Source organism: Pristiophorus japonicus, chromosome 1 (genome assembly GCF_044704955.1).
Source record: "Pristiophorus japonicus isolate sPriJap1 chromosome 1, sPriJap1.hap1, whole genome shotgun sequence".
NCBI lineage: Eukaryota > Metazoa > Chordata > Chondrichthyes > Pristiophoridae > Pristiophorus > Pristiophorus japonicus.
This window is the reverse complement of record NC_091977.1, coordinates 41,352,626-41,379,577: the sequence shown is the minus strand read 5'-3', so window position 1 is coordinate 41,379,577 and position 26,952 is coordinate 41,352,626. Positions and strand designations below refer to the sequence as shown.

The 26,952-nt window shown below is 42.9% G+C and overlaps 1 protein-coding gene across 7 annotated transcripts in view; it reads right to left on the bottom strand.

Moving 5' to 3' along the window:
* LOC139262996 (teneurin-3-like) overlaps positions 1-26,952 on the bottom strand; it is a 924,456-nt gene that overhangs the window by 112,574 nt on the left and 784,930 nt on the right. For all 7 annotated transcript variants that reach the window (XM_070878430.1, XM_070878437.1, XM_070878446.1 and 4 more), the window contains one exon: positions 2,654-2,800. In XM_070878430.1, the coding sequence (XP_070734531.1) occupies positions 2,654-2,800 (147 nt within the window). The remainder of the gene's footprint in view (positions 1-2,653; positions 2,801-26,952) is intronic.

Genomic DNA, 26,952 nt, shown 5'->3' with positions numbered 1-26,952 from the left:
AGACACAGGCCAGCAATTTCCTCAAGGATTCTCCCAATCAGACACCGTTTATCCAAAGCGCCCGTCGACCTTCTGCCGCAGTTATGGTCGAGGGAACCTCTGAGGAAATCCCGGCAGTACTTTCTTTCCATTGGTCTGGTCTTATCTCAAACACAACCTCCAGAAACTTTAGGCGAAATATTTTTCTACAATGCAACAGTGACTGCACTTTAAAAGTACTTCATTGGCTGTGATGCACTTTGGGGATGTCCTGAGGTTGTGAATGGCGCTATATAAATACTATACAAGTTCTTTCCTTCATTCATTCTTTCTTTAACATATAGATCAGGCTTTCAAGAGTATATCCAATATTTGTAAAAAAGAAATGCTTCAGAGTGCAATAATTCTAACAAAACTGCAAAAAAGAATGACCAACTTAGCAGCAACTCAAACCAGCTATTACGGAAACCTGCATTAATAATTGGGAGTCGGGCAGTTGTTGACACACGTCACAAGTACAGATTGCATTTGTTGGGTTCCAAATTAACGTTGCAGTCAAGTGCATTACTTTAAACAATGTGTACCACCTGGGATCATCTGTGCTGGAAAACCCGTCCACAACGAAGCCAGCAGGGGAACCACAAAATGACACAACTCGTGTGGAGAAAAGAAATGCAATAACACAAGTCTAATTTCTTCACATCAGAGAGGTCGAGCTCATTTTCCAGTAGATTGAGTTTGTGAAAACTCTTGAGATTGACTAATTTTAAAGAGAGTAAATCGGATAGAATGATTCAACATTTCTACTCTATTGAACAGTTGACATTATTAAGACATCATCTTATTTGAAAAGTTAATCTTAAATGCTTTGGTGTCTTCAAATACTAATGTATTCGCTTATGCAATTTCTTCCAAGCCGAGTTAAGAACATAAGAGGAGCAGGAGTAGGCAATTTCGAGCCTTCTCCACCATTTAATAAGATCATGGATAATCTGATTCTGGGCTCAGCTCCACTTCCCTGCCCACTCCCCATAACCCTTTATTTCCATAATCGCTCAAAAATCTGTCTATATCTGCCTTAAATATATTCAATGACCCAGCCTCCACAGCTCTCTGGGGCAGAGAATTTCATAGATTTACAACCCTCTGAGAGAAGAAATTCCTCCTCATCTCAGTTTTAAATGTGCGGCCCCTTATTCTGAGACTATGCCCCCTCGTTTTAGTTTCCCCTATGAGGGGAAATATCCTCTCTGAGTTATGCTGACACATTAAAAAGTATATTATTAGAGCTCCCCCAAGACTCAGAAAATTTCCCAGTCAGCAGGTGGGCAATGGTGAACGGGGGTGGGGTGATCCCAACTTACGTGAGTCAGTCATGGCTCAGTGGGTAGCACCCTCATCTCTGAATCAGAAGACTGAGAATTCAAGTCCCACTCCAGGGTCTTGAACACAAAAATCTAGACTGACTCTCCAGTGCAGAGCTGAGGGAGTGCTGCACTGTCGGAGGTGCCGTCTTTCGGATGCAACGTTAAACCGAGATCCCGTCTGTTCTCTCGGGCCAATGGCACTATTTCGAAGAAGAGCACGGGAGTTATCCCTGGTGTCCTGGCCAATATTTATCCCTCAATCGACATCACTAAAACAGATTATCTGGTCATGATCACATTGCTGTTTGTGGGAGCTTGCTGTACGTAAATTCGCTGCTACGTTTCCTGCATTTCAACAGTGACTACACTTCAAAAAGTACTTCATTGGCTGTAAAGCCCTTTGCGGCAGCTAGTTGTCGTGAAAGGCGCTATATAAATGCAAGTCTTTCTTGTTTTTTTCAATTCCTGTTTTGAGCTGATCTCAGCCATGCTGGTGGTTCGGGTATTATATGTGGCTTCAGTATATCTGAGTGAGGGAATCAGACGTCCCCGCTCCTCATCGTTGTTGAGCGAATGTATTGGAAACACATGTGTGGATGGCAGATGAGGACAGGATGAGGCTTGAACTGCCTCCTAATACCCAATGTCAATTGATACAAGAATAATGGCCACTTGGGTACAGTATTGATTGGTGACCAGTGCTATGGGAACTGAACCTAACGAAGGATATGCCTGCTGGAATAAAGAGATTTTTTTTTTTACATGAAGTACGTTTTCACATGAAATTAAGCATTTAAATACAGCTGCTCACTGGAAAGTGATGACTGGGTGGAACAAGAAGGGGAGGACTGGATTGGATTAGACGGGACCAGAATAGGACTGGATTCGATGGGGAGGTCTGGAATAAACAGCGAGAACTGCATTCGACTCGAAGTTTGGGACTGAACATGACTTGAAAGTGTAAACTGGACTGCAGTGGAAGGCAAGGCCGACATCTTCGATTCATTTGATCCTTACCCTCAACATAACATATCTACAAGTCCAAAAGATTTTGCTGCATTTCTGCAAAACCCGTTATTCACTTTTTGCTGTGAAATTGTTTTTGCATTGCAATTTGCTTAACTCACTGATTGATTTTATTCACATCTGTTTAACACGCATGGTATTAGCAAGTCTCCAAAGAATAATAAACATTATACCAAAGAATGAATCAGTCGGCAGTAAATCTGTATAAATGTTTTATGTCATTCATGTTAACCTGTGCTCAGGTACGTGCAGCTGCAAAGGTTGAATATCTGTGCTCCTACCTCCTTCGTTGTCCTTGCTATCCGAGCACGCAGTCTCCATGGCAACGTCACACCCTGCTCCTCTCCACCCCATTTGGCAAACGCAGTGCCAGCCATTTTGGTCAAGGGTACACCTTCCATTACTATTGCAAAGACCAGGGCAACCCTCTGAGAAAAGAATACAGATAATAAATACTAAATACGACGCTCTGTTGCTTTGCTATGCAAATAAACACTAATGAAAGACCACGAGCTACAAGCCTTTGTTGAAGCACAGATACCATAATTTCACTTGGATAAACTGTACCCTTCTGCAGTAGAAACTGAATATTTGTTGCTCTTTGAAAGGGACAACTAACTTGCCGTTCCAAAGAAAAGCAGAATCATTGATTTTGAGTGGTAATTGCAATATTATATCCAAATGTGTAATATATACATATATAATTGGTTGAAGGAGTATGGCGAAGTCAGATCTTGATAAAAAATGATGTTACAAATAGGGAACTTATAAGGAATTTCAAATTATCCATAATTCTTACGAATAATATTGTGGTTACCAAGGAAACCAGATATGTGAATATGGAGTACCCTGGTTAAGAATGGAGATATAATAGAGAAACAGCACAGGAAATAATGGAAAGATGTCTGAATTATGCATGAAAAGGCATTAGTCTGTCCTTTTACAATCGTCTCACCCTGCTGAACTTTCATGTTAGGTTTAGTAAAGACCAGTTCGGAGAAAGTGATCCACTGAATTAAAATTCATTGGGATTTCCTCAGAATTTCCCCGCTCTGTGGCCATAACTTTGGCAAAAGGGCATCTGTTGCTCTTCCAGCGAAGTTATGGCGGTTGTGATGTACAGGTTGTCCCTCTCCAGTCCGGCACCCTTGGGACCTGACCGGTGCCGGACCAGAGAATTTCCTGGACCACGGGAGGTCATGCCGACCCTAGCATTGTCAGCAGTACCCGAGACTTACCGGGTACTACTGACAATGAGCCGGCCGTGTTCTGCGCATGCGCAGAAGCCTACTGCACAGCATTTCTCAGGCCCAGCTTTGGCACCTCAAGTCAGCCGCCATGCTCCTTTGCTCCCTCTCCGCGCCGACCCGACCTTGGAGGGAACACCGGAGGCAGCGGGGAGAAGAGGAGCAGCCAACCCCAGGACACAGCACGGGTCGCTACACCCACCGCCGGGAATAATGACAGACCAGGAATGTTGCCGGACCAAAGAGTCCCGGACTGGAGAGGTGCAACTGTATTTGCTTCATGGGTTCTTTGCTTAAGAATTCACATTGCTATTAAGAAATAGTTGGTTTATTAACAAAGGTTTAGCAATCATATTACCAGTTCATCCACTAGGCTCACAAACTTACACCTCATCGTGGATGACCTAGACTCAACTGACTGGGGTTTTATTGAGTCTTATGAACATCATGTGATTGGCTAAGCCACTCACAATGCAACAGCTCTACAAAGCTGTGAGCATACTCACAGGTGCATACATTACAGCGGTGGAGCGGGAGCAGCTCCGAGGAAATTCCGAGACAGGGTGCCTCTGGGCTACTCTGTGCTAGTACTCAGTACTATCCCTTTTTAACCTTTCAGAACTGGATTCAAGTATAGCCAAGGCAGAGGAGATGGAGATTCATTCACTCTGTTGTGTTAAGAAAGGCGAAGCAGATTGCGGTTCAATGCACTTCCCAGTTCACAGTAAAGAGATGACCCAAATTCACCATGACTCTCTGGTTCTGAGGCATTGCAAGGGCAGACAGACCAACTACTGGGGTGAGTCGTGACCTGCTGGGGCTGATGATATGGTACTGTGTTCAGGTCATGTGTGTAGTGCACCGGATGCATGATGCACTTGGCCTGGGAATTTTGGCTGCTGCTGAGGAGAGGGAAGACATTCTGTTCTTTTACTAATTCTAACATGGAAGCCCTGCCTGTCTACTGAACATGATCACTTATGCATTTTAAAATTTGGTTGCTCCAACTTTAGCTATCAAATTTTGAAAAAGGCATTAAAAGCCTTGTGACACAGTCAATCGCACATATTAGTGTAGGGATCTGTATCAGAGGAACTGAACATTGGCTCCAGCCTAAAGATTCCCTAGTGAGCGAGTTTCTTGAGTTTGATCTCATCTGAGGGCATCTGGGGAGGCTAAATCGAGGGAAATTTGTTTGACTTGTCCTGCATCTCTGTTGGAGGCATGGGAACAGGTTCTCATTGTCAGGGATGTGCAATGTGGCATCAGAGGATCACAGAGCAGGGGAAGAAAATAAAGAGTGGTTCGGGCGTGGGAGTTGGGGGTGGGGAGGAAGAGGAGAAGAATCAAGTAGGAGCAAAAAATAACGAAGAACAACAAATGGTTGATCAATGGTGTCGAATGTGCTTGTCCAACCTTCTCAAGCTAGACACACGATCGGTTTGTGTAGCTACAGGCTTTGTATGTGATCTGCTTCAGTTGGACTTAACCTGAAGGATCCTGTAAGTAAATACAGGGTGAATACTTATAACTTCAAAATATTTCCAATGTGTTTGGATGTTCTTGCTTTCCTCATGTACCGGGAATATATAGCCTTGGGTAAGCAACTTTTGAACGTTCATACAGCAGCAGTACAACTTGCTGAACATTATTTCCCATTCCCTCCCACCAATTTTCTCTCTTCCTCTTCTGAAGGCACTTTTCTCCAGCTGGGATGTGGTTCCACAGGTAGTGCCAGTCACCCACTAATGCCTTACTCGGGCCATTCTTCATGTGTAAGGCTAGACAGTTAACCCTGACTTGAAGGGCATCACATTGGAGCCCTAGTCTCACCAAAATGCATTTTGCAGGAAGAATCACTGGATTGTAACATAATCCCTCGAGTATAGACGAATAAGGGATGATCTAATTGTTTTTTTTAAGATGACTAATGGATTTGATAGGCTAGATAGAGAGAAACTATTTCCTCTGGCAGTGGGTCCAGAAAAAGGGGACATAACCTTAAAATTAGAGCTAGGCCATTCAGGGGTGCTGTCAAGAAGCACTTCTTCACACAAAGTGTAGTGGAAATCAGGAACTCTGTCCAGCCAAAAAGCAATCGAGGCGAGGTTGACTGAAAATTTCAAAACTGAGATGGGTAAGATTTTTGTCAGGCAAGTGTATTAAGGGTTAAGGAACTGAGGCAGGTAGATGGGAGTTAAGATACAGATAAGCCATGATCTAACTGAATGGCTGAACAGGCTCCAGGGCCAAAGGGCCTACTCCTGTTTCTATGTGCCTATAGCAATCAGAAACGAGAACCACAGCTGATTTTCCCTTTGGGATGCTGAGGCCATTTGCAGCCTCCAATTGGTGGTCTTGCCAAGATCAGGGAATGGAGAACAGATTTGGAATTCAATCTGGCTCCATGTGGATTAGAATACACAAGGTGGCACTTTTACTCATCAGCACCATCAGGCTAAGCGTCTGAAGTAATTTAATTTTAAGATTTGTGTTCAAAGAACTAGTAGATCTTGCATGCATTGTCTAAGATTTTCTCTCCATTTTCCTGTGTTTCTCCTCTTGTAGGTAGTTCCTCAGCACAGGAGACTGGGACAATGTGGCTTGACACACATCCCCCGCATATGAAGAACAGCACACCAATTTCGGCATGAGTCACGCAAGGGCAAGAACTCTGTTTGTTTCTGTCTCCTGCCCCCATCCCACCCACCAAACTGCAGATAGGATCTCTCACCATCGTGGGGCTTTCAAGTTGATGCTTATTCATGTGAAATTATGGCAACTGGAATAGATGAACAAAGTATAGGTAAGGTATTTATAACTATACTTTATTAATAAAGAAAAAAAAACTTGTAAGCTTTAAAAACTCTCATTCCTTTCAAAGGGTAAGCAAAGGCCAGGAAACAAGTGAGAGAGCTGAGCACCTAATCAAGACTGCAGATGGACTGTCCCGTCGGGCAAGATTTTCAACAGAACAGCAGCTTGGCATGTTGAACGACTTAAGACGGACAGAACGTAATAACCATAAGAACCACAATGAACACAGACCAAAAGCCTGAACAGAAAAAAATAAAAGAACAAAAAAAAACGTAAAAATAAAAAATCACGCTAAATGACGTGCTTGAAGACAGAGAGCAGAGAGGGATTGTTCGTAACAATCTCCCTGGGGCTTTTGTCTTTACCTTTATATCCTATCTTGTCTGCTATTATGGACAAGGAGGGAAATTGTGGAAACATAATTAAAAGTAATGGCATATTCAGAATCTGTATTTATACAAACGGAAGAAAAAATGATGCTTGCAATTACAAAAATGTGAGTGAGTTGAACAAAAGCTCCTACTGCTGCTCTTAATAATGAAGACTCGTTTTACTGTCGAAGCTATCAGCTTAAATAAGGCACGTCTGGCAGTGCAGCTACAGAAACATTTCTGCAAACTAAATAACATATTTCAGAAACGCTGTTAAAATACATAAATACTATTAATGAAAGATGAGGTGCCTTGATCATTAAATCTACTCCAAGCCATTTAACAATTTCACAAATGCTCAACATTGTTACAATTGATTTCTTCTTGCATGATGAAATTACTCTTCAAAAATTCTGCATTGGGCGACTCATTTTTTTTTTCCTGCATCAACTATTAACACATAACAGGAATGAACTGTTCTACGTTACATTTGAGCAATTTTGCTGTGCCACAGTAGGTGAGTTAGCCACCAGCTACAATGTGCAAGAGAGTACAAATAAATCTGAAGTAAATCTATTCCAGCTATCGAGATTTTCAGGTACTAATTGCTGTAAAAATATTGTAGACATGACTCAATATAAATGCTTCATTTATGCATTAACTGTCAAAAGCTTGAATAATGAAACCATGATGCAAATAAGGTGGTAAAAGAGTCAGTTGCTTAGTTACTGTACATACAGAGACAGCAAAACACAAAAAAAACATGCAGTACCTTTAACTATCTTATCCAGAAAGTGTGCTTGAGAAATAAAACATACAAACGTTTAAGAATCATGCAGAACAGGGAAATCTCTGCATTCTTGGCTTTCACATGCAAATTCCCAGAGCTGTTATCGTTTTTTGAATAGCAATTGTTTCTTAGGTACAACACATTGCCATACATTGCACACAGTGTACAAGATTCTCGAGGCATGAATCCCTTTAAGGGCATAACCTTAAAATGAGAACTACGCTGCTCAGATGATGATGTCAGGAAGCACATCTTCACACAAAGGGTAGTGGAGATCTGGAACTCTCTCCCCCAAAAAGGGAGGCTGGGGGTCAGTTGAAAATTTCAAACAGACGACTGATTAAGATTCTTGTTAAGCAAGTGTTTTAAGCGTTGCGGAACCAAGGCGGGTAGATGGAGTTAAGGTACAGATCATGAGCTGATTGAATGGTGGAACAGGCTCGATGGACTAAATGGCTTACCCCTGCTCCTATAGCATTCAGGAAAGAGAACCGGGGCTGATTTTTCCTTCCCTAATGGAGGGACGCTGAAGCCAACTGCAGCCTCCAATTGGTGGTCTTGCTGAGATCAGAGAATGGAGAATAGTTCGTTTCTATGTTCCTGAGAGTGAGTCTTTGAAAGTGACCCTGGTGGCTTATTCTGGGGAGTGACAGCAACAGAGCTGGCTTGTTCATCAGGACCAGTTGACAAGAGGTAATACAGATGTGACCCACGACAGGAAGAACTCAATCTCAAATCAAATGCAACATGGCTTTTTGATTTTGTATTGTTTTATGGGTTTAATTTAGGTACAAACAACCTGTTTTCATGAAGCAGGAGGGAGTAAGCGACTGTCAGCTGTAAAAGACTTGGCAGGTACATCAAATAATTGCATTGGAAAAAAACCTGGGAGTTGAGAACAGTCTGTGGAAGGTTTCCTCTGATTGCCAAGTGTTCGTGGCATCATTAACATAGCTGGAAGATTCCCTCCAGTCACCAATTCTAGCAAAATGTATTTTAAATCGCAGGGGAAGAACTGCTCTGGTCACCATGTATAAAATCATCATAAATACATTCAAAAAGAACATGTTTAAATAACAATGATTAACCTTCAAACGGAATTCAATATATGTGAAGCAGGTTGGGATCTGATAAGGCACTATATAAAATGCAAGTTCTTTGCCTATGATGCTGCTGCACATCACAATCAATTCATTCTCACATTATGTTATTACAGAGCAACTGGAGAAGAAATGCTCCTAATTTCTCAATACTCAGCTGGAGTATTGTGGACAATTTCGAGAACCACACTTCAGAGAAGATGAAAGATGCCGTAGAAAGGGTGCTGAGAAGGTTTATCACGATGTTACCAGGGATGAGGGACTTGGGTTATGAGGAGAGGTTGGAAAAGTTAGGACTGTTCTCCGTGGAACAGAGAAGTTGAAGAGGTGACCTAATAAGAGTTTTCAGGATGATGAGCGTTTTTGATGGAGCAGAGAGAGAAAAACAACCCCCTCTGGCAAGTGGGCCAATAACCAGAAGTACACAGATTCAAAATCATTGGCAAAAGATCTAGAGGGCAGATGAGGAGAAATGTTTTCACTCAGAAAGTTATCGGGATGTGGAACGCTCGACCTGAAAAAGTGGTGGAAGTTGATTCCAGAAATAGTTTTAAAATGGAGTTGGGCAGGTACTTGACCATGAGGAACTTGCAGGGTTATGGACAAAGAGTGGGGATGTGGGACTAAACGTGACTGATCTTTCAAAGAGCCAGCACAGGCCCGACAGGCCGAATGGCCTCCTTCTGTGCTATAAGTTTCTATGATTCTATGATTCTTTATCGAGCACATCACCAAAAAAATGTCTTGCTTGTTTTGATATAAAAGTAGCATAATCTTTGCATTTCTTTTTCAAATGTAATCGAAACCTACTTATTATTTTGTAACAAAATTAGAATGGGTCAATGCAACTGTGACCTTTGGACTCATACACATTTTACTCCGTTCTTCTTTTTAAATTGCACGGAGACTATAATGTACCAAATCGTAGAATTTGACTGCACAAATCCCCGCTTGCGGGAGACCAGTGCTAGGGGCCGTAAGTATAAGATTGTCACTAATGAATCCAATGGGGGATTCAGGAGAAACTTCTTTACCCAGAGAGTGGTTAGAATGTGGAACTCACTGCCACAAGGAATAGTTGAGGCAACTAGCATAGTTGCATTTAAGGGAAGCTAGATAAGCATATGAGGGAGAAAGGAATAGAAGGATATGTTTGATGGGGTTCGATGAAGAGGGTGGGAAAAGGCTTGTGTGGAGCATAAACCCGGCATAAACCTTTTGAGCCAAGTGGCCCGTTTCTGTGCTATAAATACTATGCAATACTATGTACTACTGTGTAAAAGGAGGCCATTCAGCTCATCATACCTGTGCTGACTCCCTGAAAGAGCCATTCACTCTCTTCGATTCACCTGCTCTTGCCCCAACCCTTGAAAAAAATGTTTTTTTCACATATTTATCCACTTCCCTTTAACACCGGTTATAAATTCTGCCTCCACCACTGTTTCTTGTCAGGCATTTGTGTCCCAGCAACCGTTTGTGTAAAACATTTTTTTTTACAATTTGTTGCTGACAACAGAATTCATTTTTTATGATGGTGCACTTTTCATAACTATTGTACTGTGTACTACAGCATGTAGAATTCGAATACTGATGGGATTCATATTAAAAAAGGAATTATGGTTACTGCTACCCAAACCTCACAAAACACCAAGTGTCTTCAGTGGCTATTCATCGCCATGGTCTTCAGCCCCCTCACTGAGCACTGTCTCAGTGTTGGAAACCTGGGGGTCTGACTCAATGCCCGGCTGAACTTCTGACCTCACATGCCCTCAGTCACAAAGACTGCCTACTTCTGCCTCTGTAACATCGCTCGGCTCCACCACAACTGCAGTCCACCTGCCACTCAAACCCTCCTCTACGCACCATCTCTGTTGTTTATGGGAAGTGTTCATACCTTTGCCAGCGTCACTGCCCAACAGATTCAGGCTTTCCCACCTTCATTGCTATGAAAGATCTGATGGAGCAATATTCAGGGAGAGGCCATTTGTTCCAAATCTGGGACAGGTTGACTCGACAAGGGCCTATCAAGTGATTTCCTTATAAGAACATAAGAAATAGGAGCAGGAGTAGGCCATTTGGCCCCTCGCGCCTGCTCCGCCATTTAATAAGAGAATGGCTGATCTGATCATGGACTCAGCTCCACTTCCCTGCCCGGTCCCCATAACCCTTTATTCCCATCGCTCAAAAATCTGTCTCTATCCACCTTAAATATATTTAATATAAGAGAGGTATTATTTGTGGTAACACCCACCCCCACAACCAAAGTCAGTATTTCTTTTTAACCCTAACCCAGTTCCTTAGTTCCGACATTATATTTGTTTATTTTAATCCTGAACTTTGTAATTCACTCCAGTGGTTTGTTTATTAGGACGATCTCTTAGATTACAAACTGCACATGCAATCAGTTGAATAATAATGGAATTAAAAACCTGTTCATGAGGTGGAAATTAAGATCCTGTTCAGCAGGCTTACCTCAGTGACTCTTAAGATCCTTAACTAACTTTGACAGCCCCTCCCTGAATCAACAAAATGGCCAAACTGGTGTAAGAGCATTGTTGTCTCAATCTTAAGAAATATTCCCGGGAAGGCTCGCAAAAAACCAGGAGTGAAGCCCTCAGTAGAAGGTCCTTAGAGATTAAAAACTCAAGGTGAATCTTACACCTATAGTCCAACAGTCATCCCATCAATGAGGATCAGCCATTACAATATTCAAATGACGTGGCAGAGCAAGATACTGAGTCCCCTGGCTTCAGTACCAAGTCAAGTGCTGAAGTATAGGAAAATGTTAAGAATGCACTCCCCTCCAGCAGATGATTCCCTTCAGGAGGGTAGTATATCATTATAAGAGCATTTTATTTTCGTTCAGCTCCAAAGTCGGGGGATCTCAGTATCTATCACTCCAGTGTCAATATTCTAGCACCTGGTGTAAGAATAAAAAAAAATAAAACAACAAACAGTGTTAAGACTTGAATTCGGGTTTTACTTAAGGATCTTAAGAGTCACTGAGGTAAGCCTGCTGAACAGGATCTTAATTTCCACCTCATGAACAGGTTTTTAATTCCATTATTATTTAACTGATTGCATGTGCAGTTTGCAATCTAAGAGTTCGTCCCAATAAATGCATCAAACAAACCACTGGAATGAATTACAAATTTTGTGCGCTTTCCCTGGAGTATTCCATTGTCATTTCAAGGCATTTTTCGCAGCACTGCAGTTTTGCATCTACATACAAATCAGGGTGCAGCAGATCTAAACTCAAAATTTATTGCCATGCTATTTTTAGTGTGTAGTCACTGTGAATTACGGAGAAATTACAACATGGAAATAGCCTGTTCGGTCCAAACCAGTCTATGTTGTCATTTCTCCGCCACACGAGAAGCAGTCTGAATCCCATTCCCATATCCCCTTACTTTTAACAACCTATCAAGTCTATTTGTAAATGTTGACATGACTTCTATCAGTAACTGTGCTAATGCATTCCACAGCCTCACAATCTTCAGCTTCCCCTGCTTTCTGGTTTAAATCTCTTGCACTTGATCTTATATATATGTCTGTCCTTTTGTTCCAGAGGACAATCAATGAAAACAGTCTCTTCCTATCCACTCTGTTCCAACCCTTCATCATTTTAAACCATTCTATCAAATCACACTGTAATCTCCGAGATTCTAACCAAACAGCCCTCATTTTTCAAGTCTTTCCTGGTATTACCTCAAAACAGGCAGCATCCTCGTGAATCAGTACTGCATCTTTTCTATTGTGCGAGATCAATTGTTAGTTTTAAATTGGAGATTGATAGCTTTCTGTTAACCAAAGTTATTAAGGGATATGGCCAAAGGCGGGTATATAGAGTTAGGTCGCAGATCAACCACGATGTAATTGAATGGCGGAGCAGGCTTGAGGGGCTGAATAGCCTCCTCCTGGTCCTAAGTTCCTATGGCCTCAACATTTTTCCTATAGTTTGTAGTTCCAAACTGCACACTGTACTCCAACTGTGGTTTTAGAAAGGTTTTATATAGATTCTCCATTGCATCTCAAATTTCAGATTCTACCCTGCTTGCCATAAAACTAGTATTTCAGTAGATGTTTTTATGGCCTTAATCACTTGGGATGCAGCAATCAATATCTTGTGAACCTAAACCATCAAAACCCTTGCTCTTCCACATTCCCCAGCTTTCCCTCATTCAAAGTATAATTTTGACATTTCTTTAACCAAAATGTACCACCTCCCATTTATTGACATTGATTTTCATTGGCCACTTTTATGCTCATTCTACCAGCTTATTGTTATTCCCTTGCAGCTTCCTTTGGTCCTCAGTATTATTTACTGGACCACCTATTTTAGTATTGCCTGCAAATCTGGACACCAGTCCCTCAAGCACTATATCCAAATCACTGATGTACAGTGAATAGAGGCAGTCCCATAAAAAATGTTCCCTTTCAATTTTTTTTGGGTGCATGGCCCCTTTAATGGGCTGTGCAGCCCATTCAAATTTCATATTGTAAAGCCGGCAAGCAGCCTGTGCGGGACCTCCAGACAGCTGCGTGACCACAGGAACATTGCCCAAAACAAAACCCTGTGGGACCTCACTCTCAGAAACTGACCTTAACTCTTAATCTTTCCTTTCTCCTAACCAGTTTTTAATTCAATGTTCTACCCTACACCTATAGCTCTATTCCTTATTATCCAATAGTCTCCTGTATGGTAGCTTGCCAAAGGCTTTTTGAAAGTCCATGTGCAACGCATCCACTGCATTTCTCTTCCATCCACCATGTCTGTCACCTCCTTAAAAAACTGACAGGTTTGTCAAACATGACCTTCCTTTCTGAAATCACTGTTGGCTGCATCTAATTATTTTCTCTTCATCTAGCTGTTTAGTAATTTCCCCTTTAAAGATTCCAGACTTTTGGCTAACAGTAACTAGCCTATAATTACCTTTTAGAGAAGGGCTTTACAGCAGCCACTTTCCAGTTCTTTGGCAAATATCCAACAGAACCCTGAAATTTGAGCTAGACTTTTACCTTACTACCTATGTGTAAAACCATATGGATTAGAAATTAAGGATTTTAGAAACCATCCAATATTCTTTTATATTGATATCAATGATTGCCAGGCAACATAGTGAAGATTAGTAGCAATGTTCAAAATGCATGTGGGGCTAAAAAGGGAAACTTCAGATATTCGGGGGATACAGTTCAATGGATGGAATGGTCCTTTCTCAATCTTGACATTTTTATTCTTTTTGGTCATACTTGAAGTAAAGAAAGCGTTCTTCTGATTTATTTACATTAAATTTCTATTCATTCATTTCCATTTCTCTGTTCCTACATGTCTAACTTACTTTTAAGTAATGATCGGAGTGTGCCTTCTCTATAACATTTATTAATAATAATATTTGATGTACCTCACTGAAACCGCTCCACCGTAACGACCTTCTTTCTAGATTGTGGAGCCCAAATGCCTCTGATCTCTTCCCTCAGGTTTAATCACTTTCACATGGGAGCAGTCTAGCGATTCTTTTCTGTACCCTTTCCAATGTATGTATGTTTGTTTTGTGGTGTGGAGATCGACAGTGAATAAAATAGAGGCAACTTACCACTTGGAATTTTTACCAGTGATTTATCAAATATTGTTTCCCGTTCAAATATGCACAGTCTCTGAAAGCCAGCCTCTAGTTAATTATCGTCTTGAATAGCCAGTAAAGGCTCTTCATTAACAATTAACCTCACTTTTACAGCAATCTTTGCAATGAATAGTAACCACTGTCATTAATGCTCCATTAAGGAAATAAATAGACGGAACTCATCATCAGACCCAGATTATTCACTGTCAGATATTAATAGGTATGATGAAACGGTAATAATGTGCAAGTGGGTATATATTAACTGTGTTCACTTCAATCATTGAGCCCTAAATCTGACTAAATTGTTTCTTCATTACTCAATTGTTATTCATCACACATTTTTGCCACTTCATATAACCAGATACATTGTAATAAATGATTTTTATTTGGCATATATTGGTCAATTTTGTTACCTGAAAATTATCAGCTAATCTTATTAGACTTCTTTTCAAGTTCAGCTCTTTCCAGTATATATACATGGTTGTACCCTGCGTTATGACCAACATCAGCCCAGATTCATCTATGACAATCATGTTATCTGAATCTTTTTATCACCGTCCCAGCACCAGTTCTGGCTTACTGCTTGAAGCCTACAATGTTGTTTTCCCTCATTTAAAAAAATGACACCAATAATCAAATGCTGAATTGCTGCTTTAGTATGACAGATGCTGCAATATTTTAAGATATAACAGGTTCTTTAATATGAAAGACACTGTAACGTAATAAGTTCTATACTATGAATGATACTGTAATAAGACAGGCACTAGAATACTATTGTGTAATAGATGCTGTACTATGAAAGGTACTGTAATGTGTAATAGATTCTGTACTATGAGAGATATTGTAGTATGTAATATAAAGTAAATGGCAGATGCTGGAATACTGTAATAGATACTGCTATATGTAATAAATTCGGCAAAGGGAGTGACGCTTTAGTGAGTTCAAATCCCATTGTGGCAGTTTGACCATTTGAATTCAGTTTTTAAAAATCTGGAAATAAAAAACACTCATATCAGTAAAAACTGACCATGAAGCTGTCGCATTGTCGTTAAAAAGCCAACTAGTTCACTAATGTCTTTTAGGGAAAGAATCCAGTCTGGCCTGTATGTGGCTCCAGCCCATGCGTGGCTAACTCTAATCTGCCCGCTGGTGGCCTAGTGAGCAGAGCCCACCACAACCTCCACAAGGCAACTAGGGATGGGCAAGCAACTTCCACATCATAACAATACATCTTTAAAACCTGTAAAAGTTTATATATACTATAAATGATACAATAGACATATGTAATAAATATGAGATAATGCATAATATGCTACAGTATGCAAGATAATTCAGTATCTGTAGTATAGCAAATACTGTAAAACTAAAACTAACACAGTAACATGTCTGTGGAGAGAGAAAGAGTTAACGTTTCAGGTCGATCACCTTTTGTCACAACCTGAAACGTTAACTCCCATTTCTTTCTCCACGGACGCTGCCTGACCTGCTGAGCATTCCCAGCATTTTCTGTTTTTATTTCTGATTTTCAGCATCCGTAGTATTTTGCTTTTGTACTATAACATATCTGTTCCATATTACCAGCCAGATTAAAATATTTTGTATTTATACAGGTGCAGAATCCCGAATCCGAGGCCTTTCCAGATTTTGCCTTTTTCCGGACTTTGGAACGTCTGTCTGACGTCACGAATCCGGAAACACCCGAGCCCAGGTTCGGGTATTTCCGGATTTCAGAACATCAGAAAGGGAGGTGGGGGCGGGGGGGGTTGGTCGCCGAGGAGCTGTTCAGGCCGTCGGGTGGACCTCTCCGCCGAGGAAGTGTTCGGGCGAGCCCCACCACCAAGGAGCTGGTCGGGCGGCCCCGTCGCGGAAGTGGTGTTTGGACGGGCCGGCGAGGAGGCCTCGAGGTAAGGGCAGCGGTAGTGAGGTGAGGCCCGAGGTCGGGCAGCAGCGTGGCGAGGGGCGGTGAGGCGAGGCCCGGGGTCGGGCAGCAGCGGCGATGAGGCGAGGTCGGGCAGCGGCGAGGCGCAGTGAGGTGAGGCCCGAGATTCGGGCAGCAGCGTGGCGAGGGGCGGTGAGGCGAGGCCCGGGGTCGGGCAGCGGCGATGAGGCGAGGTCGGGCAGCGGCGAGGCGCAGTGAGGTGAGGCCCGAGGTCGGGCAGCGGCGAGGCGCAGTGAGGTGAGGCCCGAGGTCGGGCAGCGGCGAGGCGCAGTGAGGTGAGGCCCGAGATTCGGGCAGCAGCGTGGCGAGGGGCGGTGAGGCGAGGCCCGGGGTCGGGCAGCGGCGATGAGGCGAGGTCGGGCAGCGGCGAGGCGCAGTGAGGTGAGGCCCGAGGTCGGGCAGCGGCGAGGCGCAGTGAGGTGAGGCCCGAGATTCGGGCAGCGGCGTGGCGAGGGGCGGTGAGGCGAGGCCTGAGGTCGGGCAGCAGTGAGGCGAAGTCCGAGGTTGGGCAGCGGCGGGACCTCGAGGTCGACGGGTCTGGATTCCGGAACATTTTACAGATTCCGGACAATCCTACCACCAATCGGTCCGGAGTCCGGAACATTCCGGAACTCCGGATTTTGGATGCTGCACCTGTACGTTTATCTCCAATGTAATATCTCCAAGTTTGCAGATGACACTAAGCTGGGTGGCAGTGTGAGCTGTGAGGAAGACGCTAAGAGGCTGCAGGGTGACTTGGACAGGCTAGTTGCGTGGTCAAATGCATGACAGATGCAGTATACTGTAGATAAATGTGAGGTTATCCACTTTGGTGGCAAAAACTGGAAGCCATATTATTATCGGAATGGTGACAGATTAGTAAATGGGGAGGTGCAACGAGACTTGGGTGTCATGGTACATCAGTCACTGAAAGCTGGCATACAGGTACAGCAGGCGGTGAAGGCGGCAAATGGCATGTTGGCCTTCATAGCGAGAGGATTTGAGTATAGCAGCGGGGAGGTCTTACTACAGATGTACAGGGTCTTGATGAAGCCACACCTTGAATATTGTGTACAGTTTTGGTCTCCTAATCTGAGGAAGGACATTTTTGCTGTTGAGGGAGTGAAGCGAAGGTTCACCAGACTGATGCCCGGGATGACAGGACTGACATATGAAGAAAGACTCGATCGATTGGGCTGAAATTTACTGGAATTTAGATGAATGAGAGGGGATCTCATAGAAACATATAAAATTCTGACGGGATTTGACAGGTTAGATGCAGGAAGAATGTTCCCGATGTTGGGGAAGTCCAGAACCAGGGGTCACAGTCTAAGGATAAGGGACCGAGATGAGGCGAAACTTCTTCACTCAGAGTTGTGAGCATGTAGAATTCTCTACCACAGAAAGTTGTTGAGGCCAGTTCGTCAGCTAAATTCAAAAGGGAGTGAGATGTGGCCCTTACGGCTAAAGGGATTGAGGGGTATGGAGAGAAAGCAGGAATGGGGTACAAAAGTTGCATGATTAGCCATGATCATATTGAATGGTGGTGCAAGCTCGAAGGGCCGAATGGCCTACTCCTGCACCTATTTTCTATGTTACTTGCCTAAACCATCTGAGGAGGAGGAGCATCTAGCCGATGGCACAAGAAGTTTCTTTCCTGTGTTACTCAAGTGCAGCTCCTCAGAGATCAACCAAGGAACGCAATCGACAGTCCCAGGCATCTCCAGAGACTGGTCTATCCTGACCACTGATCCTGGCAGCAGCGAGATTAAAATACATAGAAATACACAGAAAGCCAACTCGGAAACAGGCCAGTTGTCCAACCAGTCCATGCATGGACTGCTTGGGCCAAATAGCCTGTTTCTGTGCCGTATACCCTTTGTAATCCAATGTAATTCACAAGATCACAGGATACATACAGATAAGGAAGGTCATTCATAGACTCATAAAATGGTTCCAGCACAGGAGGCAGCCATTCAGCCCGTCCCGGTTCTTTGCAAGAGCACTTCAGCTAGTCTCACTCTGTCGCCCTTTCCCTGTAGCCCGACAAATTGTTTTTCTTCAGGTACTTATCCAACTCCCTTTTGAAAGCCATGTAACAGTCTGCCTCCATTACCCTTTCAGGCAGTGCATTCCAGATCCTAACCACTTGCCACATAAAATAGTTTTTCCTCATGACATCTTTGGTTCTTCTGCCTATCACCTTAAATCTGTGTAATCTGATTCTCACCCCTTCCGCCAACTGGAACAGTCTCTCTCTATCTGCTCTGTCCAAACCACTCATGATTTTGAACACCTTTATCACATCTCCTCACAATCTTATCTGCCCCAAGGAGAACAACCTCATCTTCTCCAGTCCATACACGTAAAAATTCGCTCATCCCTGGAACCATTGTAGTAAATCGTTTCTGCACTCTCTCCTATCTTAATTTATCCATCCTGAACAACCCTACATTCCCCCGCTCCCAAACCCCACCGCCATCACAGCATCAAATTGTTTCTTAAACTGTTCTGGGGTTTTCACTTCCATCCCTGCCTTTCACGTATATTTCCACCCCTACCTTAGAGAATCTGCTGCTGAAACCCTCATCCACGCCTTTGTGACCTCCAGATTATTCCAATGCTTTCTTGGCTGGCCTACCATTCTCTACCCTCGATAATCTTCACCTCATCCAAAACTCTGCTGACTGTAGCCTATCTGGCTCATCCATCACCTCTGTGCTCGCTGACCTACAATGGCTCCCTGAACTCCAACACGTCAAATTTAGAATTCTCATCCTTACACTTAACTTCTTTAATGGCTTCATCGCTCCCCAACTCTTCAACTTCCTCCAACCCGATAACTTCGCCCTCCATGATCTCTCTCTGTTGCTCTGACTTTGGCATCTTGTGCATGCCCTCTTCCTTTGTCCCACCACTGGCGGCCAGCTGCCGAGGCCCCATACTCTGGAATACCCTCCCTAAATCCCGTTGCCTCTCCGCATTCCTCTCCTCCTTTAAGACCCCCCCCTTAAATCCCACCTCTTTGACTAAACATTTGATCATTACTCCTAATAGTTCCTTCTTTGGCTTGGCATCCATATTTTTTTGATTACGTCTCTTGTTTAGTGCTCGAGGACGTTTTTGGACACCAGGTGCTATAGAAATTCAAATTGTTGTTAAAAATGGGGCAGGGAGGAGCACATTCGATTTTCAGATGGAAAAATAAATGGGCTTCTTGCCAGCCAATTTTCCTCTATTCAGTGTCCCCTGTTTGACCTCATATGCCCAGGCAAAGAAACAAGAAAATCTACCTCCATAAATTTTAATCTCCAGCACTTTGACAACCGCCTGAGAAAATAAAAGGGCGTAGGAATGATCATGTGTTTCAACAGCTTTAATTACAGTTAATCTAACAAGCTGAGAATGATGGCAAAATCTTACAAGTACCAGATCTGAGGGAGCCATTGTCAGTACCGATGTTTCTACACTGAGAAAGTTCTCTTTTAATCCAGCAATAAATTCAAAAAGCAGGTGTTGTAACTCGGCTTGGCTCTCTCCGAACAGCTGCAACAACTGCGAAGTGCCAGGCCAATTTGCGTGGACTGGAGCCAGCAATCTTTTCCCTTTCCCATGTCGTTGCTACCTTGAAGGTGATGCTGAGGGAATTTCTTGTAAGTTCTGGGCTCGGTGAAACTACTTGTGGGATCTGCTGTTGACATCTTTTTGAAAATTTCCTAAACAGATATTTAAGCTTGTGCTGAATTGCAGGCTCCTCTCTGAGGGCAGTAACGCTCACGTTAAATTCATGGCTTAAAAAGGAAGAGATCCCCACTGGTGCAGTCCTGTTTCATCGCTATCATCTAGTAACTATTTTGTTCAAACCAAAGTGCTTTCTGAAGCAACAACTGAACTGAAGCTGACACAAGCTCAAACCAATAAGCATCTTCGGGGGATGTAACATAAATTGCAGCAAATCTTCTATTAGTGCTCAGAATATAGAGGAAAATGAGAAGTTTAAACACTGCTAAACTTTTGCCTCCATTTGCCATAGGGGGATTAATTAATAAACACAAGACTGACATTTATCTACAGTTATGGGTTTCGTATTTAACAATCATTTTTATATGCACATATACATGTGTGGGTCTAAATATTAATTCTAGTCATGGCCACTTTTTTTCTGAAGACTAACAATTAAAGAGTCGCAGTTTGTATCTCACAGCATGAGTAAAAAGCTCCAGGCAAATAATACAAACAGATGGTATCAACCACCCATGTTTGATGTTAAAGACTTTTATTTTAAAGCAACGTTGACAGGCCAGAACAGAAATGCATAGACTTCATGCAAATTGACCAATTTACATGAAAAATTAGTCTAAGATATGTTGACACTCAGGCAAAGAATGTTACGCCATACTGGAGAATAGATTAATTTTAGTAGTCAATTAGGCCAAATCATTGGAACATAGTGATTAATATTGACATCACTCCACCCCCCACCCCCCCCCTCCCCTACAATCACTGAAATTCCCGTTCCATTAGAAATCAGCAAAGGAAAAAAGAGTCAAGGAAACAGCAGGGATTTTATTATCTACAGCTCCTTATGACGTCTGTTTCCTATGCGATTTCAAAAACATGTCTCAAAGATTCGTGCGTGAAAAAAGGATGATCTGTCAACCCAGAAAAATACAAGCCAGTTGTTTGTTTCTCCATTTGGAGAAGTGCTGTGCACAAAAGCAGGAAATTTAATAACAATTTACACAAGGCACTTACTTGGAGGTCATGATTTGCAGCAAGAACTGAAGGATTTGAGGTACACAGCAACAAATTGCAATTCCCCTCAACAGCTATCATAAATTGGGTTGAAGGCTAACAGACAATGGCTGTTCCCTTTGCAACATCCTGGTCCCCCTCCCCTTCCTATGGCATCTTCCCCTGCAAGCGCAGGAGATGTAACACCTGCCCTTTTACCTCCTCTCCTCCCTCTGTCCAGGGCCCCAAACATTCCTTCCAGCTGAAATAGCGATTTACTTGTACTTCTTTCAATTTACTTGTACTTCTTTCAATTTAGTATATTGTATCCGCTGCTCATGATGCAGTCTCCTTGAAGAGACCAAATGCAGACTGGGTGACTGCTTTGCAGAACACCTCTGTTCAGTCCGCTTGCATGACCCTGAGCTTCTGGTCGCTTGCCATTTGAATTTGCTGCCCCACTCCCACTCTGACCTCTGGGTCCTCGGCCTCCTACACTATTCCAATGAAGCTCAAGCTCGAAGAACAGCACCTCATCTTTTGATTGGGCACTTCACAATCTTCTGGACTCATTGAGTTCAGCAATTTCAGATCATAAACACTGCTCCCATTTTTTTGGACACCAGGTGCTGGTAATGATTCTGCTCTTTATTAAATCACTCCTGCCTTCTGCCCTATCACAGTCTTTCTCTTCTCTTCTTTCCTCCCCTTCCACCTTTCCCTGCACTTGTGCTTGCTTGAAACCTGTTACAGGTGTAACGTCTTCGAGTTCGGACGAAAGGTCACGTGAAACGTTTACTCGGTTCCTCGCTCCACAGATGCTGCCTGGCCTGTTGAGTATTTCCAGCATTTTCTGTTTATATTATTAGACAATGTAAAGTTTTGGAAAGTTGGGACTTCCAATGACAAAATCGAGCCGTTGTTGCTTTCCTGTGTTTGGGTAAATCCTATGGATCCACCTGAAAATGTTGAACAAAAGTTGCTGGTGGCACGACGCGAGTCCCAGTCTGACTTTTAATCCAAAGTCAATCTGAAATGGATTTACCCAAAAATGTATTATCAATATTTTGGAGGAGGACTTGTGGAATATCTCTGTTCCACGGATTCTTGTTAGATTCAGGTAAATGTTCTGAGAAATACCACTAAAATCTTCTGGCGTTATTTTCCAAACAATTGTTGGGGAACTATCTGATTCTTACAAGAAAATATCAAATATTTTTGAGAACAGAATATTCATCATCAATGATCAACTATATGTTTTTAAATTCTCCTTCCCTGAATGCTGTGGCCATGAAGCTTGCCAATATCATTTATAATCGTTGTTCCAATACCATTTCTGTTAATGTAATAAAAAATAGCCCCAACTCTGATGGCACAGTGGATTTGCTGAGTCTTATGGACTTCAGTCTGTCCTGCGTTAGGTGATCTCAGTTGACCAGCTGTAGGAGTGCTACCATTGACCTCAGCATCCCTGGGTTAATGAGATGAAAAGTGGCTGGGATTCCCCTGTCTCAATCACGGTCAAACACCCCAGCTGGAAATATGCGTGGGGGAGTTTGAGTGAGAACTGCATCTAGCTTGGTGAACAGCCTATGAACAAATGAATAATGGCCTTTCGGTGGGCAATTGGTGCCTGTGGAACTTTTCTTCCACAGAATGCAGTCAATGCCTCCAGGAGAGGAGGGAAGGGGAAGGGAAAAAATTGCTATGAAAATTGCCCATTTTTCCATCACTTCACAATATGCACAGCAGATAGCCCATCTCCAGGATGAACTCACCAACTGTCAAGTGAAAAATCAACCAGCAGTGAATGAAAGCTCCAATAGCAGTCATTCCTCGCCCTTGTGAGTTATACACTATGTGTTTCAAAATCATTCAGTAAACATCCAATAAAAACAAAGAGTCCAAACCATACCTTCGACTCAACTGCCTGTGCACAACATTAATGTCACTGATTGAGTACTAATTGAGAGAAGGCAAGCGATGCTTCAAGGAGACAGTTTCTCATTGACCAATTGACTCAATCATACTTCAACTGGTGTGGAGGGGATCTGCTTCATGAGAGTCTCTGTTAAATGAGGAAATTCATCCAAACCAGGATATCCCAATTAAGGGCTTTTGACTACACTGTCAGCTTCTCCTGGTGACATAGGAAATGTCAAGGTAACCGAACAGCAATCTCAAGCGTTGAAGAGAAATAAGGAGACAATGCGACAATTAAAGAAAAATTAAGTACACCTCCGGCAGATCATTTTAAAACATGCGGGATGCAGCATCTCTGTGAATGCTAATGTGTTACTGATGGATCATTCAGCACTGCCGGCTGTATTTTGGTGGATGAAAACAAATCACCCCTTTGCATTTGATAATGATTCCGTTCCCCACTGTATCGCAGCAGTAGAATGAAAACAGATTGCTGCTTGTATTCCCTGTCCCCTCCCCCACTTCCAGCCATCCCAGCATCACCTTTGGGCACAGTTTAAAGGAATTAGAATTTCCCTGAGGCAAGTGCCTGTTTGAATTGCCTAAATGCACGTACATGAAAATCAATGTCGTTCGATAAACATGCCAGTGTTGAAGGCATTACGGGAAGTGAACTCTAGAACAAGATTATTAAATCAAAACATCATTTTTTTTTAAAAAAGCATCGATGGTATGTTGGTTGGCTTTCCCAACATTCAATTGGCTTAAGTACAGGACATGCTGCTCACCAGAGGAGTTGATAGGTAATGCAAGAGCACATACGCATTCAGAGGTCATTCAGGTATACTTGCCTGTTTCCTGCGACACAGCAATATGGATTGGATTGTACTGCTCAGAAACTGATAGTACTTTCAGTAGTCTTACAACTGAAATTTCAATTTCCATTCATTCTTTCAGTAACCTTCTAATGTTTTGGGTAGGAGCGGACCATTGGTCCATCTGGTCTACTCCTCTAAATCTCCCATTAGTTTCCTTACCATGATTCTGGAACTAATAGCCTTGCATTCCCTTCCCCAATAGGAATTCCATGAAATTGAAACATCCATTTTCTTTCTTTCACAACTAACCCAGCAAAGTGATCTTCTACAAATGTTATATTATTGAGATTTTCCCCAATGGGTAATGGCTATCCAGTAGCACAAGAGGGTCCTAGGTTTGATCACCTGTCCTATGCAGACATCAGCTGATCTCAGTACAACTGACTTGAGCGTCCCCTGGATTTGCGAGAGGAAATTTGATCCGGGTACCTGCTCTTGCTCAGTATCCAACCTCTGAAAGTGTGCATATGTGGACATCAAGTGAAGACAAGACCTGGCTCAGATTTGTGTCCTTCCTCCCCCGAATCAAACAATCTGACAATATTTAGCCTCAAGGCTCACACATGAACAATGGCTGGTAAGGCATGCATCAGGAAGCACCAGTACCCGTGAAACAATACCCAACAACTTGCATTTATATAGTGCCTTTAATGTAGTTAAACATCACAAGGTGCATCACAGGAGAGTTATCAAACAAAATTTGACACTGAGCCACATAAGGAGATATTAAGGCAGAGCTTGGGCAAAGAGGTAGGTTTGAAGGAGCGTTTTAAAGTTAGAAAAAGAGGTAGGGAGCGGAGGGGTTTAGGGAGGGAATTCCAGAGCTTAGGGCCTCGGCAGCTGAAGGCTGCAGCCAATGGTGGAATGACAAAAATCAGGGATACATTAGAGCCCAGAATGGAGGAGCACAGATATCTCAGAGGGTTGTAAGGCTGGAGGAGGTTACAGAGATAGGGAGGGGCGGGGCCATGGAGGGATTTGAAATCAATGATGAGAATTTTGAAATTGAGGCGTAGCTGAACCAGGAGACAATGTAGGTCAGTGAGCACAGGGGTGATGGATGAATGGGACTTTGTGCGAATTTGGATATGGGCAGAGTTTTGGATGAGCTTAAGTTTATGGAAGATGGAAGATGGGAGGCCATCCAAGCTCGGAGTGAACATCTTTAGCAGGTAGTGGGTGGGGCGGGGGGGGGGCGCGCGGAGGAGAAAAATAAAATGTTACTCTTATATGTGATGGTATCAAATAGGCAGTGGGATGATACAGTGGTGTTGCATGTTGGACTTTCAATATGTAGAGCAGGGGATTCAAACAGCTGAAAGTCATGGAGTGGTAGGACACAGATGGTTTGAGTGCCAGCAACCCACACAGGGCAAGTGGCATAGGGAAATTAATTTAGGGGCTTAAAAAGCAATATATATGAAGATTGGCACAAAATGCAAACTTAAGAGAATACAAAGTGTTTGTCTGTACATAACATAAGAAATAGGAACAGGAGTAGGCCATATGGCCCCTCGAGCCTGCTCCCCCATTCAATAAGATCATGGCTGATCTGATCATGGACTCAGCTCCACTTCCTGCCTGCTCCTTCTAACCCCTGATCCCCTTATCGTTTAAGAAACTGTCGATTTCTGTTTTAAATTTATTCACTATCCCAGCTTCCACAGCTCTCTGAGGCAGTGAATTCCACAGATTTACAACCCTCAGAGAAGAAATTTCTCCTCATCTCTGTTTTAAATGGGCGGCCCCTTATTCTAAGATCATGTCCTCGAGTTCTAGTCTCTCCTATCAGTGGAAACATCCTCTCTGCATCCACCTTGTCAAGCCCCCTCATAATCTTATACGTTTCGATAAGATCGTCTCTCATTCTTCTGAACTCCAATGAGTAGAGGCCCAACCTACTCAAACTTTCCTTGTAAGTCAACCCCCTCATCTCCGGAATCAACCTAGTGAACCTTCTCTGAACTGCCTCCAAAGCAAGTATATCCTTTCGTAAATATGGAAACCAAAACTGCACGCAGTATTCCAGGTGTGGCCTCACCAATACCTTGTATAGCTGTAGCAAGACTTCCCTGCTTTTATACTCCATCCCCTTTGCAATAAAGGCCAAGATATCATTGGCCTTCCTTATCACTTGCTGTATCTGCATACTATCCTTTTGTGTTTCATGCACAAGTGCCCCCAGGTCCCGCTGTACTGCGGCACTTTGCAATCTTTCTCCATTTAAATAATAACTTGCTCTTTGATTTTTTTTCTGCCAAAGTGCATGCCCTCCCACTTCCCAACATTATACTCCATCTGCCAATTTTTTGCCCACTCACTTAGCCTGTCTATGTCCTTTTGCAGATTGTTTGTGTCCTCCTCACACACTGCTTTTCCTCCCATCTTTGTATCAGCAGCAAACTTGGCTAGGATACACTCAGTTCCTTCGTGAATATAGATTGTAAATAGTTGGGGTCCCAGCACTAATCCCTGCGGCACTCCACTAGTTACTGGTTGCCAACCAGAGCTTGAACCATTTATCCCGACTCTCTGTTCTCTGTTAGTTAGCCAATCCTCTATCCATGCTAATATATTACCCCCAACCCAGTGAACTTTTATCTTGTGCAGTAACCTTTTATGTGGCACCTTGCCAAATGCCTTCTGGAAGTCCAAATACACCACATCCACTGGTTCCCCTTTATCCACCCTGTTCGTTACATCCTCAAAGAACTCCAGCAAATTTGTCAAACATGACTTCCCCTTCATAAATCTACGCTGACTCTGCCTGACCGAATTTTGCTTATCCAAATGTCCTGCTACTGCTTCTTTAATAATGGACTCCAACATTTTCCCAACCACAGATGTTAGACTAACTGGTCTATAGTTTCCTGCTTTTTGTCTGCCTCCTTTTTTAAATAGGGGCATTACATTTGTAGTTTTCCAGTCTGCTGGGACCTCCCCAGAATCCAGGGAATTTTGGTAAATTACAACCAATGCATCCACAATCCCTGCTGCTACTTCTCTTAAGAGCCTAGGATGTCGATGTTGAGTGCAATTGGGCTCAGCTACTCAATGAACAACATTTCTGGGCTATTGTGTGAGCTGAAATGGAAGATTTAACCATCTTGATTGAATCACAATTCTCTAGCACTCTTTGCCAAGGATTTTTCCCATTATTCACAGACTCAAAAATGAATAA